The 15192-nt window shown below is 40.4% G+C and overlaps 1 protein-coding gene across 4 annotated transcripts in view; it reads left to right on the forward strand.

The window, feature by feature from the left end:
• The window catches only part of rptor (regulatory associated protein of MTOR, complex 1), a 208250-nt gene that overhangs the window by 12507 nt on the left and 180551 nt on the right, over positions 1-15192 (forward strand). For all 4 annotated transcript variants that reach the window (XM_085278008.1, XM_085278009.1, XM_085278006.1 and 1 more), the window contains one exon: positions 13239-13341. In XM_085278008.1, coding sequence (XP_085134134.1) covers positions 13239-13341 — 103 coding nt within the window. The remainder of the gene's footprint in view (positions 1-13238; positions 13342-15192) is intronic.

Below are 15192 nucleotides of genomic sequence, written 5' to 3' on the forward strand. Positions count from 1 at the left end.
GACGTAATCTGCATGAAAACAAGCGCTCACTCTTCCTGCTCAACAAATGACAAGGGCGGAGCCTTATACCACGTGATACAGAAGCTGGCTGCTAAAATTAGCAGGGAAAAAACAACGGAGAGCACGTCAGGGATGACGAGAAAGTGACAGGAGAAAATCCGTCCCGGTCAACCACCCAAACATTAATAACGGGAACCTTATACAGCGCTTCCCTATACACGTCGAACTCCCGCAGGCACAAAGAAATTACGGAGGCTATTACTTATGACCTGACCAAAGATATGGCTCCCATCAACACTGTGCAAAACAAGGGATTTAGGAAAATGATCAACACCCTAGACAAACACTACACAGTGCCGTCCCGCAACTATTTTTCTATTGTTGCACTACCTGCTCTATACACGCAGCGTCGAGCAACGGTGGAGACGGAATTTCAAGCAGTACAACATTTTGCGGCAACAACAAAACGTGAGACATTTGTTGTTTTTATGTTTATTTATTGTTTTTATCTTCAGTCTCAACTGTTACGAAGTTGATGTGCAGTTAATAAGTGCAATAAATATTTATACTGGAAAAGAAAATCGTGAGAGAATCGTGATCTCAATTCTAAGCCAAAAAAGCGTGATTCTCATTTTATGCAAAATCGTGCAGCCCTACTATTTTGCTCATAATGCAATACACTGTTAACACAGTGTAGGGAGGTAGTTTGATTTTGTACTTGTGCATTTTTATTTTCCCTTGTGTTTTTTTTATTACTGCTGAACAAAAGACAAAAGCAAAGCTACACCAGCTGGAAAGAGCTGGTTTCCCTGTCTTTCATGTAGTTTTCACATCTTATATCAAACCCAGAATGTGACTCGTCCTTCGACATGTCTGTGGACATCAGATTTTGGAGATACAAGTAAAGTGTGGCTTCATTTTTCACTGATTTTCCTCCATGATGGTGTGACAGCGTTTTAAAATTGTCAGCAATGAGTTTTTTGTTACTTTGTTGTAGTGACAAAAAATTGTTGTTGTAACATTTAGTCAAAGCAGAATATTGAATTGTTGTAGCAACTTTTCAAAAAAAAAAAAAGGCCTGAGGTTTTTTTTTTTCTTTTCTTTTCCCCGTCTAAGATTCTAATGGACTTATCGGGCAGTTTAGCGACCTTTTTGTTTTGGATTTACACATGGCTCAAGGCAATCTTTTCTTTTTTTCAGGACTCTGATCACCAAATTAAATGTGTTTTCTAGGAATTCATTATTATATGGCAGGGAGTATGGGAGTAATGCTTGGTTTTTATAGCTTTGTGGTTTGTATTGGTTGGTAAATGACCTATAACACACGTTTCTCTGACTATTGATCACACACATACGATTCAATTAAATATGTCTCCTTTCTTTCCCTGCTGGTTTCCAGACATGGTGCGTTTTTCAGCTTAACGATAATGAAATCAATAAGTCATCAATATCCAAGCTCATAACAATAATAATAATAATGTGGAAACAAGACAGGTGGGCTGTGCTGGTTTTACTTCTGCTTCATTAGTTGAATTCAATCAATGCGTGCAGTTCATTAGGGAGCATATAGACTTTTAGCTACCGAGCCATGAAAACAGAATGTATTTGCAAGGTGCTAAAAAGAATTGCACGCTAACGATTTTACGTTGATTAAAACAGCGACTTTGCTTAAATATCTGCAAATTCCATTAAACTGCTAGCTCCAAATTAAATACCAGTTGGTTAACAACGTCCCGACTTGTCAGGAGCAGAATATTAACGCTGTCAGGAAAGAACAGAAGTTTTGTTTTTTTTGATGAGGTTACACTCTTTTTTTGACACTTCCAAGAAATTCAAAAACAGTATTGCATTGATATGAGTGCATCTCCATTCCACCATCTTGTGTTTCCTCTTTATGTTACTGTAATTAGTGCAGAGATAATGGTGATGTTTTCATTTGCCATGAAGACTGATGAACTGTATCAGTCATTCTCTTGTGGTTGAGATGGATGTAGAAGGTTTGGCAAGTAAACAGTGTGATGTGGGATATTGTCTTGGCTTTCTGTCTGGTAGGAAATAGCATCAGCCTTGTTCAATAGAACTAATGTCAAAATACCAAATAAGTTTATTAAACTATGCCAAAATCTTTTTTAGTGCTCTGAGTGCTGAAGTAGAGTAGAAAAGTGCTACATAAGCACCAGATCACTTTTTACACATAAATGCAGCTATCCGGTCTTTAAGTGATGATATGATGAATCCTGCTTCCGGGTCCAAACTACTCTGCGTTTAATAAGGTTGTTGTGATTTTAACTTGTTTCAATGCTTTGTGTCTTGTTCTATTTAATCTCAACTCAGTGATCCCGCAGTGTTCGTTTGACTTTAGGACCTGAAGCGTAGTTTGGGCCCAGACACGGCTAGTGACGTCAGTAGGGATGGGTACCGGTATCCAGTGCCGTTATGGCAAACAGTAGTAACCAGAAAAGCAGCGCACATTTTGGTGCTTTATTTCGGTGCTTTTTTTCCTGAGATGTCGTACACTTTGGATTCTAGCCAATCATTTTACCTTTGCAAGGATAGTAGGCGGCCCCAGGTATGTACGTTCTTTTAGAGCAGAGCTACAGATTAAAAATGCCCAAAGCGAAGCGGTCAAAAGTCTGGCTGTACTTCACAGCAAAAGATGCAAACTCAGCAGCCTGCAACAAGAAGAAGAAAGAAGAAGAAAGTGTACTTTATTGGTCCCCGTGGGGAAAATCCCTCTCTGCATTTAACCCATTCACTCAGTGAAGCAGTGGGCAGCCACTGGGCGCCCGGGGAGCAGTGTGTAGGGACGGTACCTTGCTCAGGGGTACCTCAACACACCACCAACCAAAAATGTTATAAAATGGCAAATTGTGTGAAGTAAATGTTATTGTCAAATGTGGATTGTGAAGGTCAATGCGAAATTTTTTGTGTGACTTTCTTTGTGACTGTTAGGAAAAGAACACCATAATTTACATTATAACTAGCATCTACACATGTGGTGTTCTTCAAGCTGTGTAAACGGGATGACGGCTCGGTTATCGGGTCTCCAACTGTCTGTGTGCGCAACAGAGTAGAATCGAGGCCTTACTCTTTCTATTTGGTTCTATTCACTCGGTGTGAAACCTAGCCCTGTTTAGATGATCACAAAGCTGATATACTGGCAGGAATGGAAGAAATGTGCACATGAAGCCAACACTGTTGCCTCACAGCGGGAACGTCCTCTTTTTGAATCTATCAATTGGCCGTGTGGAGTTTGCATGTTCTCCCTATGTCTCTGCGAGTTCCCTGCAGGTACTCCGGCTTCTTCTCACAGTCCAGAGACACACAGTTAGTGGGATTAGGTTAATTGGTGATTCTAACTTGGCTGTAGGTGTGAATGGTTGTCTCTCTGTGTTAGCCCTGTGAAAAACTCGCAATCTGTCCAGCGTGTACCCTGCCTCTTGTCCTCTGGCAGCTGGAATAAGCTCCAACCCCCCCGCGACACTGAATTGAATAAGAAAATGGATTGATGGCACATGAAGCTCTTCCTCAATAGCTCTCAGTAGCTCGCTCTCTTTTGAGTTTTTATGGCAGCTATGCTGGTTTCTCCTGGTCCTATACTGTCTTATCCTTTCCATAAACTGCTGCTTTCTCGGCCCCAGTCAAGTCATTCAGTGACAGTGAGGGGAAATAAAACGACAACTTCTAAAGAGTGTTTAGATGCTTTTCTATTATCTCTCACTGTGCAGCATTGTTGAAATTTGCTTGCCATTTTGGAGTGAGTGGGAACATGCCAAAGGATGGCACTTTCTAGATGTTATTGCCAGAGGTGCACCTTTTGAACAAAATCCATTTTGTCTGTGCTTGTGAGTAGGTTTTCATTTTGGCCTTGCATTTATGTGTTCAGTTCATTCATATGCTGAAATATATCTAGCATTTGTGCCGGCCTTTGCACACCACTCATAACTTGAAACAGCTTTGCATCATCGCACCCGTCATCAGTCAAAAACGCTGTTGGTCAAACACAAGTCGGTACTTTGCTGCGCCACAGCCAGTTCTTAAGGAGCAACAAGTGTGCAAATCATCAAACACAGACACTCGCCTCGTGGGGCAAGATCCAGCACTGGATCTCTTTCTCTCTGCTAACGAAGCCTTTGCTATGTCGTCCACGACTGCTCATACAGACGTTCTCCATGCTCAAGACATTCTGATATGAGCTGATATTTTTTTGTTTTTGAGATTTGGCTTCAAATTCGCTACTAAGCAGCTTGCTTTTAGAGCTCTGGGAGACCTTTTCTCATTTAAGTTACCTGTTTCTTAGTGTTTTCTTTGAAGTTGAAGAAAATAGTCCTCGTTTTTGTTTTGAAGTAGCAGATGTTTAGCTTACAGATTGCATTTAAGCTTTTCTCTGCACACTAAGCATAACAGAGTTGGTGCAGCTGGATCTCCAGTGAAAGGAAACCCAGACAAACCACGCTCGCTGGATTGCCTCGAGCTCACAGTTTTTGCTTTGATTGGACCACCACTCATGCCAGACACTTCACCTGTATTATCAATTTGTCCGGCCCCAGTTGGGAGTCTTCATTTTTTCTTTTTCAAATATTTATCCATTGTTGTTATGTCTCATCACTGTCTGTTGTCTTAATTCAACAAATTCATTATTGCGCTACATGCTGCTTCACACGAACATGAAAGAGTATTTTATTATTCTGCCAGTCACTGCATCAAAGACACAGATGCTCAACAATGGCCGATTATTTGCAGTAATTAAATAATCATTTTATAGACTAATTAAGTGACGTGAAATAATTTCCCATGGCACACCTGACGATCTGTCATGGTGCCACAGATAAAAAGCACAGGCTTAGATAACAAAGAATTAACCTTTTTTATAGGTTGTATAAGTTATTGTGCGTTTATAAAATAGGTAACTTTTTCACTAATGACGGTGACGATGATAATAGAGGTGCAGTTTACCACTAGCTTACTATTAGCTTGTAGAGTCAGGCAAGCATCCACTGGTGGTTCACCTGTTCACCTGAGCTCTCCTACATCTGCAAAAAGGCCTTGATGTCTTTAAAGACTGTTGTATAGAGATGAATGTAATGTTGTAGAGATGAAGCCACCCGTGAGTAACTTTAGAATCACGATGGAAATATCGGGCAGCTGAGCGGCGTGATTTCCCACTAGAGTTTCTTTTGTGTTGTGCTTTATTGTCGTCTACAATGAAAATGCAGCTGTGGAAAACTATAAAACTTCACTGAACAACACAGTCTTTGTCCGCCTCTACCAGCCATGTATGGGTCCATTTCCTTTTTGTCTCCTTGCTTCCCGTTTACAGTAATTCATAACATAGTAAACACTCTTTCCTCCATTTTAATGTACCTGCCACATTTGCAACTTTTTGATCTCCAAAACGTAGTCTTTATATTTAAAAAGCAGATCAATGTGTAGTGACGTTTGGCCTTTTTCTGGATTTTAAGATTAAGCGTCCAATATCTGACCTGTTGCTGCTATGGCACACGATCAATGCGCTCCACCATCTTAATAACCTTAATTTATGGCGGGCCTAACAAATGGATTAATCAGGGTCCATTGATCGACATAGCAGGTGGTGCTCGGGGCTGTATGGGAGTCTTAAAGGGCCTGGATAGAAATGGCAGGAAAATCCCCCGGAGTCACGTGTAGTTAATGAGAGCAGGACAGCAACCACTTGTATCTACAGAGCTGAAACAGGAAGACATGAACACACACTGAGCTGCACGTACAGACTTTATCTCCCTCCCACTCCCTCTTCTGTTTCACCCCTTTTTATTTATCCCACTAAAAGAGCAGACTGTACAAAGGAAAGAATTAACTACTTAATTCTTCTCTCACTTCTCCATGATATTATTGGAAATCCACGAGGGCCAGTATGCCTTTATTATCTAATTTTGGTTGAGTTTTTCACTCAGATTAGTGCTAACAAGCAAATTAACAGCCCACTGCCACCTATCTGATGATAAACGAACCACTTGTTCAGGGTCAAAAGGTTATTTTCCTTTTTCACAGTCGGAGAGGCTCTGCCAATCCTTGCTCTCTTTGAACCTTAGTCAGCCTGAACTCTGAAGAATATATATACTCTCTCACATGCCCCGTGCCACATACCCATGTGTGTGTATGCGTATATGTATATACTGAAGCACCTAATAATACCTTAATATTACTTCCAGACAAATAAGACCTTTGAAATATAGTCCAGATCAAAGTGTAACAGACACTCAAGTTTGTGTTTGTACACAGTTTGCATTCAACATAACAGTTTAAAATCAATGATTATTGATGATTCATTCCTTCACAAGTAAACATGTTAGAAGAGCACGGCCTGGTTTAATCACCAACAAGGTTGTTTATTGAAGTTCATTTAAGAACATTATTACTACGTGGAGTGTAAACTCTTTGAAAATACTTGACCTCATTTTTTGATCAATATGAATTTGTGCGATGTTTACTGAATAAAGGTCATTCTTAAATGCAAATCTAGCTCCCAATATATGATCACCTGTCAGTCGATGACTGTTGATAATCCACTGATGGAGCTCAGGAGATGAGCACACATTAAAAACAATAAACAAACAAAATGAATGAATGCCTATTTATATAGTTTGTTGTGTTCTATATCTCTGTGTGTAATGTCTTTGACTGTAAATAAAAGACTATGTAGGGACAAATTACCAGCTAATGCTATGTATGTATATATTTTTGCACAGCAAGCCATATTATTTGTCAGATAACTAAAAATATTTCAGCTGAGTAACCAAACTCCCAACAGCTACATCTTTCACTCAAAGAGGCCATGACCTGCTATAATGGCCTTAATACAACTCGACTTACAACTTGTTTCAAAGGCGTTGATTGGCAGTATTTTTGCTTGTTATATTTTAATTTTTACTTTTTAGGTACCAGTCTGTTAATATATCTGCTGTAAAGTTGGCATTTTTCTGTGAGCTTTGACTTTTTTTTTCCTTTTGAGCCTTTGAAGGAACTGCAAATTCTGCACTTTCATGTTTGTCCCCGTGGTCTCCATTCAGCAAATAACCAACATTAAGGGAATGAGGACACCTCGATATTTCACAGTTTAAAATAAGTTACTTTCACTTTATTTATGCCAGTAGTAATTACACAATTAGGCCTGAAAGCCCCACCACCACCACCCCAAGGCTAGGAACTCATTTACACAAGCCACATGAAGATTGACACAATTATATCTGATGGCCAACCAGAAAAACCAAATTGATGCAGGAGTACTGGTCTTTGTTTTCACTGTGCATTGGATAATAAGTGGAATAAACAAGCAGATAAATCAGTAGAAATAATTTGGCGCACATCTGCGTACTGTCACACTCAAATGCCATGTTGTATCGCAGTGTTGAGCTGGAACAGAAAGAAACGCTGTCCCTCATTCATCTCCATTATTCTCATGCAAATTTGTATTGAATGGATTATAAATTATCTGCGTGGGAAGCTGAATGGAAACAAATAATTTCATCAGGGCTGTTTACACTATGATCTTAATTATATGCATTTTTGCAGTTTTCCTGAACTGACAAGGCTGATGCTTTTCTTTGGCGTTTGTTAGTTGGTGGTGTAAAAAAAAAAAAAAGAAAAAAAAAAATTACCTTAAAGTTTTCTCAGCAGTTTTCTTTGACATTTTACCTGCTATAACAGAAACATCTTTTTACCTCTCTCCGGACTTTGGATTAATGTCTCTAAAGTGTGCTGCCATTTCAGCTGTTGTATTTTAAAAAGGGCAAATCTGATCTGGGTCTTCCCAGTTGAGCTGGCATCTTTGTGGCGTGTTTTATGTCCTTTCCCAGGCCGTTGTTGTAGGTGTTTTGCAGGACTGCCAGAGAATACCTACACTTGCTGCACATTAGCTGATAAATCACCTTGTTTTGGCAGTCGGACTCCAGCCGCTTTTAGTCGTCTATATTTATTCAAATGGCAGATGCACTTGTGTATCACATAAGGAGATCACAGTTTTTTGTTGTGCTAACAGAGTAAAATTACTCCCAGCAGAAGAAATAACTGCATGCTTCTTATCTTTAAGTGATTTAGATGAAAAGATATGAAGGTTTGGACAAGATAATCGGAAACCCGACATAATAAATGTATAGCTTTCCAAATGCCCGAGTTTTCATTGACTTTTCTGCAATTTGAGTCCTGAGCTGTGTGTCAGGGGACATTACGCTTGAAGGAAAGCCACCATCCTTCTTTGAAAGATGAAGGACGTAAAAAATCTTTATAGAGTGCATCCCAAGAAACCACACCATGGTCTAGATGTGGTGACAAGGGAGGTAATGGCATACTTTAAGCCCCTTTGATGCGATATCATTGGATTTAAAGATGCATTTATAAATGCACACGAAAGAACTTTTCAGCTTTGGACTCTCCAAGTACTTTAATTTGCCAAGTACTCACTAGCACCACTACAGTACAGTGACGTTGGAGTACCTTTAATCGTGCGTGTAGCTCATTTTTTTTTGGAGAAGCAGCTGAACGATATCAGTGAGTGCCACAGTCGAAACCTGGCCAACAAGCCTGCTGGACGGGAAAGCCAAGTTGGAAATAAATGGTCTGTGAACAAGCTACAAGTGACTGTCAAAATAAGATCAAGGAGATTGTTTGTCTCTAATATCTGGCTCGCCTGCAAAAGTGAAGTCTAAAAGCTGAGCTGCATTCATGTAAAGAGACAAACTTGATTTGTTTTTTGTTTTTGTTGTTAATTTCATTGATTTGACCTCATTAGGTTTAAATCTTATTTTCAGTGTCAGGGAATGTCACGCCACTGTGAGCAATGCAATGTCTGTAATGGAGCTGTCATCTTAGTTTAGTTCTGCACAGCAACTGGATGACTACTCTGTGAATACTGTTGTGTAGCCAAGCAGAAAACTTCTATATCACTTCGCATTTGTGGGACCTAGTGTGGGTTGAGGAGCTCGGGTAGAAATGAATGAAGTGAAGCGAAACTGAGCTCATCTGTGTGTAAGGAGGAGCGCACCTGTTGAGCTTGTCCTGCTGAGTCCCACTATCACAACAGTGTTTTGTTCTGCCAGTGGGAACGCACAGGCCACCTTAATTATTTTCACAACAGCTCTCTTAACCCTGCTCAGTTATGTACAGACAGAGATGGTATCTTATCGCTTGCTGTCAAAGGTGACTTAGAAATATCCCGCTGACCCTACATGGTGTTGTACGTGAGCACGCAGTCATTCAGCGATGCCATTCAGTGCACATAAACAAGTGTCCCACTGCCTAAGCTGTGGAAAATCAACAGGAATGACTTTGACCTCGAACAACAAGCATCCCGTCTGAATGTGGAGACACAGTACGTAAAATGCCACTGCATATCTGTCCAAACCAAGGAAATGATAGGATTTCGATTGCAGGCCATGCTTCATGTGAACGAGTAACAAACGAAAAAATCCCTTTCAGACTCACGCCAAAAAGGGTCGTAAACAAGAGAAAAGGGAAAAAAAACGTGCACAAAGCTGGGCGGAGGTTTTAACACTCTTATTGCACCACAAAGACTGTCATGGTTAAAGCAGCACAGTGATGCACATAGCGGCACGTCTTAAACCGTTACTATTGACGGTGATGAGGACTCTGATGGAAATGTGCCGATCGGTGGTTCGATCCCAGGCTGCCTCCTGGCTGCATGCCAAATATCCTTGGGCAAGATACTAACCTCATGTCTGCCTACTGGTGGTGGTCAGAGGGCCCGGTGGTGGCGCCAGTGTCCGGCAGCCTCGCCTCTGTCAGTGCGCCCCAGGGCAGCTGTGGCTACAATGTAGCTGCCATCACCAGTGTGTGAATGTGTGTGTGAATGGGTGAATGACTGAATGTAGTGTAAAGTGCTTTGGGGTCCTTAGGGACTAGTAAAGCGCTATACAAATGCAGGCCATTTACCATTTTACCAATATGCCTGTCTGGCAATTAACAATCGTACCAACAATCGTGTAATTGTGTACATAGTTATGCACTACACTAGAATTTTCTAACCCTGTAGAAATTCACAACGCATGAAATACTCACTACAAAAACACTGATGCACATACATGTGCTTTTTGAGCTTCCAATTGGACTTTCCACTGTTTATCTCAATTTCACTCCAACTCAAAGCTGTCAGAAAACTGTAGTTTATTTATAACAGTTTGTGATGCATAAAGTGTGAAAAAGATCCAGCAGACCTCTGGGCTATGAGGGGAAAACTCCCGCGCTGGGATCCTAGCTGGCCAGTCATCGAGTCCCCCTCAGTAATGCTCGTGAATTTTCTGGATTTAGCCTGCGGCGATAATGCTGTGTGGCTGCAATCCATCAATGGCTCCTTGTAAACCTAGTAGAGTTTTATCACTAGTTTAATCATTTATGAACATGATACAAGTGACTTTTTCACTGCAATAATTCACAGAACAGACAAAAGAACCACAGAAAATATATATTGAGAAATATAATCTGTTGTTTTTCATATTAATAAAGAAGATTTAGGAAACATAAAAAAGCGAAGACATTCGGCTTTAGCTGGGTTATTGGATGCTAAATCACAAATAAGCCTTAATAAATCTGTAGAGAAAGTAGTAGCAGTCAGCTGTCATCAATTGGAAAACAGTGGTAAAACATAAAGAATTAAAGTCTTATGAAAAGAATTGAAGAGTAAATTGGAGACAAACTTTCTGTTTCGCACAACTGATCACATAATTAATAAAAAAAGTGGTTGTGGACATCAAAGCTTTGCAACCACTAAATTTTACTTCACACAGTTTGACCTGATTTCAGGCACAGAGCTGCTGTGAGGGAACCCTGCAGGTAGCTAACCTCCAGGTAATTGGAGCCAAGATGACACACAGGGCCTTATGAAGTTCAAGCGCCGTCTGTTTCAGAGCAAACACCCCCCCGGCTTCGATTCACAGAGCGGCCGATGATGAAACCGTGACTCGACGCAGGTCAAGCAAAACCATCAACAAACACTTGACCTGCTGGGCGGTTTCAGTGACAGAGGCAGGTCGGCTTGTGGAGCAGAAATCTCGAGACTGAACTAGAAAATAAAACTCAAAGAATAATTAGCCACTACAATGTGCTCCAGAGACACTGCTTGCATTTTAAATGCAAAACGTGAAAAGATAAGTTCTCACATAGCTGTGTTTGCACACCACAAGACTTAGAGGGTGGGAAATTATTGATTTGACAAGGTAAAATATAAATAATGTATACAGTATGATTTTTAAAGTTTAAATATGAATTCTGGGAACTAATGGGAGTCTGTTTTTTAAAAAAATGGTTCCTACTTTTACTTTAAGAAATGTAGGTCACACTGAGTGTTACAAAAATCGGTTTGTTTTGTCTGAAATTTACCAGAATAATGACTGAAAGGAGAATTTTATCTTACTTTCCCCAAAATAAACACAATTATACAGGAGCGAGTTGAATATTTTATTTTAAACCTCATGCTGTAATATTAAATGTAAGAATACAGTTTGAGCTGTGTGGCCAATAGCTCGTCACTTATGCCGCCGTGCAGTTTTTGTTATTCTTCAGCTCTGTGCAAATGTCACATTTAGTCATTTGAAATGATTTAGCACCATTTCAAATGACTGTTTTTACATTTGCAGTTGTGAAAAATATTTTGTTTCGCCCATTGAAGGTTTGGTAATAGTCAGTAAAATTACTATTCTTCCTGTGCAGCTGCATAAATTTTATCTGGTGTCAGATAGTGGTGTTATAGGGTTTTTTTGGCATTTATAAGAGTTTAGGCGGCTGATCATTCTGTCTTTATCTGTCAGAATCCTTTGAGGTCAACTCTTTGTGTCAGTGTCTTCATTCAAACTCATTAGAGCTACAGGATCGAACCACAGGATGTCACAAAGCTTGATGTCTGCTGTGGCACACAAAAGACACTCTGAGGTACTGACAGGGAGGAACGAGTGACTGCCTACTGCTGGTGAAATGTTTAATTTGCCTTGTTGGAAGCATCTCCTGCCTGATCAAGCTGATGTGTCAGGTCCTGCCACATAACCCCTGGCTCATGGTTGTTCTGCTTTGATGGCCTGTTTGTTTTTGTTCCCCGTTTTCTTTTCTTTCTTTTCTTTTTTGGTGTTCCCTACCAGTGGTGGTGTCAGTTTCTTTGATGCAAGTCTTCTGGCTTAATTTGATATATTTGTTCTACTACAGGCCAATGCTCAGTGAGACTTTTATTGGGATTTATAAACATGTCCAATGCATATTTTGTTTTTCGCAAAACAAAATATGCATTTTCAATCACATGACTCACCCTCTTTCTACAGTAATACAAATAATTAAATAAATAATAAAACGAATAATTAAATGGAAAACTACAGAGAATAGAATCGATGGAGAAGATAATAGTTGGGGTACTATCAGTTATATACTGTATTTATAGGCAAAGCGGGGCAGTAGTTTCACCCTGTAACAGCGCTCAGTAGTGGGCTCTACTGTGTTCTCTCTTACATTAAATATATATAGTGTTCAAAATTCATGCCTGCAGTGTGACCTGTGTGCTGACACACCTCTGAGGTCACAGGTTAGATTCCTTAAAGCAGCGGTCCCCAACCCCCGGGCCTCGGACCGGTACCGGTCCGTAAGTCATTTGGTACCGGGCCGCGAGAGTTGAGGCTCAGGTGTGAAATGTATAGTTTTCAGGGTTTTTATTGGTTTTCAGCGTTATTTTGTTATCGTTTTTATCGTTTACTCGGTTTTCCTGGGTCTTTTCACGTGTGTTATGAATAAATCTTCTTTTTTTCGGTACCGGTACTAGTTTTATTTTGTTGTATTTATCTGTGACACCTTAAAGGCCGGTCCATGAAAATATTGTCGGGCATAAACCGGTCTGTGGCGTAAAAAAGGTTGGGGACCGCTGCCTTAAAGGTGTGGCACCAACATTAGCTTCAGACTTGGGAATTTCTGGACCAGATGCAGAGAGTGCCAAAGGAAAGAGTATATCTCTTCTCTCAGTAACTGCTGTTAGGTTCCCCCTGGGTGAGACACTTGACCTTCACCGCTCCAGTGGAGCTTCATTGGCCTGCAGCAGCAGATTGTGGTGTACCGGGATAAAACTCCCAGGATGTACTGGAATACAAGTCTGGGTGCTCATGGCATTTTCTCTCATGAATAAAGATTTAATGGTGTTAAAAATAATCCACCAGCCTGTTTTGATTTGTGTATTGATGTGTGAGGATTGAATTGTGTTCTGCGTCTGCCCCCAGATGAAGACTGTGAGCGTGGCGCTGGTGCTGTGCCTCAACGTGGGAGTGGACCCACCTGATGTGGTCAAGACCTCCCCCTGCGCCAGACTGGAGTGCTGGATAGGTGAGTCCACGCAGACACCAAACAAATCAAAGAGACTCATAATGAGATTTATTGAGCTTAAATGACACGCGTGTATTTCACTAAAGGCTCTCACACTGTCCTGCTTCTCTTGTTGGTGTGAAAATAAACAGATATTTCTCAGGCATTTGTTTTCCTCAGTGTGAATGCTGTCAATGATTTTTGGACACACTTTAGATAATGTGGATCAAAAACTAAAATGTGAACAAGCGGATATCATACACACACTAATGCATTCATTATCTCTTTACAGGGATTGTTGCGTTATCCATATTTGCTACAGATAAGTTATTATAAGTGCTTTTAAATTTTAATTTTAATTTAGTGCAGCTGTGATTTTTCTGCTCATAAAGATGATATTTTACGACCACCTCTGTACCCTTAATGACGAGTGTTTACACCTCAGTTTATTATTACAGATGTGGTCTGACACCCATTAGAATATCTTCTGGCGTTTTCCAGGACTATCCATAGTACGCTGATCGGCCTCACTAACTTTTGATGTGCACCCAGTCATCTTATTCTGGAAGCAGGCCTGAAATATGACAGTAACAAGGGTTACCTTAGAAGACATCTGAAGGGAAATGTGTGGAGAGAAAAGAGTGGACAGTAGAGAAATGTCATAAAATTGAGAGGAGAGATATGGAGAAAAATATTAGTTTTCAGTACAAAATACCTGGAGCGTTTTCTCTCAGGAACACGTTTTAGAGAGCTGCCGAGCGCTGAGGTGAAAACCTGTGAAAGTTATTCAAATTGGTAAGCTGACAGGGTTACAGTTGGTTTTACACGTGCCATTTTATTAAAACTGCTAAAAAAAAGTTGCATCGCGACTGTGGCTGCCTCAGCCTCTGTCCTCGCTTCATGTCAAAGCTGCAGGTTTTTGTGATTTGAAGCTGCAGACGGGCTGAAGCTTGCTCTTCGCTTACAAAATTTGAGCAATGCAACACTCTTGCAGAGTTGTGTGTGGAGGGGTTTGATAGTGCTTTTTTTGTTATTGTTTTTAGAAACACTGCCCTCCCTAAGGTTTTGTGTTCTCCCTATATCCAGTATAGCCTCTCTGCACTTCATCAGTGGCATTATGGTCAAGAAAACAAAAAAAAAAACAAGACATGCACGGACTCATCGATCAGTTTCTCGACAGTTGTGATTTCATTTTTAACTGTGTACTGTTTACATCTGGCTTCAGCCAGCTTTCTGGATTATTGAAAACGACAATATTACAATATTTACGACATATCAATATAATATATTGGCTAGTAGTTATTTTTCTGTGTTGGTCCTGTACTAGCTGGACAAGATACTATGCAAAGAACACACTTCGTGAATTGTTATTTCATACAGTTACATACAGTTATTTCTGTATTGTGTCATGTTGCCATTTAGTGGTGTTGTTGCTATCATTGCTGTACACGCAGTGATCAAAGGGATCGAAAAACTGCTTTATTGGGCTGAAACACAGACTTCTTCCTTTTTTGGGTGAAAAATAATTTTGGTTCAAAGAGCAAGGCGGTGTTATGGTGTTCAGCACTACTGAGCACCGTGACTTTTACATGACACTAAAACTTGAACTTTCACTTCAGGGATATTCTCAAGCTTTCCCGTGGGAGCTAAATTCATAAGGTCTCTGTCACACAGGGATGAAGCAGTCTGCCCTCACCGGAACCACATAATGTGACATAGAACAAAAACACAACCGTCTCCATTGAATGGGAACCTCAAAAAACATTGTTTTGCTCCCCTGGGATTGACTGACTGTTAGGAGTCAGGCAAGCACATTAAAGTGGAAACACAGCTCTTAAAGTTTCTGAAAGTTTTTCAGTGGCTTCTGAGGAC

The sequence above is a fragment of the Mchenga conophoros genome, linkage group LG6 (genome assembly GCF_057382185.1).
Source record: "Mchenga conophoros isolate Kocher_MC1m ecotype Shallow Benthic linkage group LG6, M_conophoros_male_GT1.1, whole genome shotgun sequence".
Classification (NCBI taxonomy): Eukaryota; Metazoa; Chordata; class Actinopteri; order Cichliformes; family Cichlidae; genus Mchenga; species Mchenga conophoros.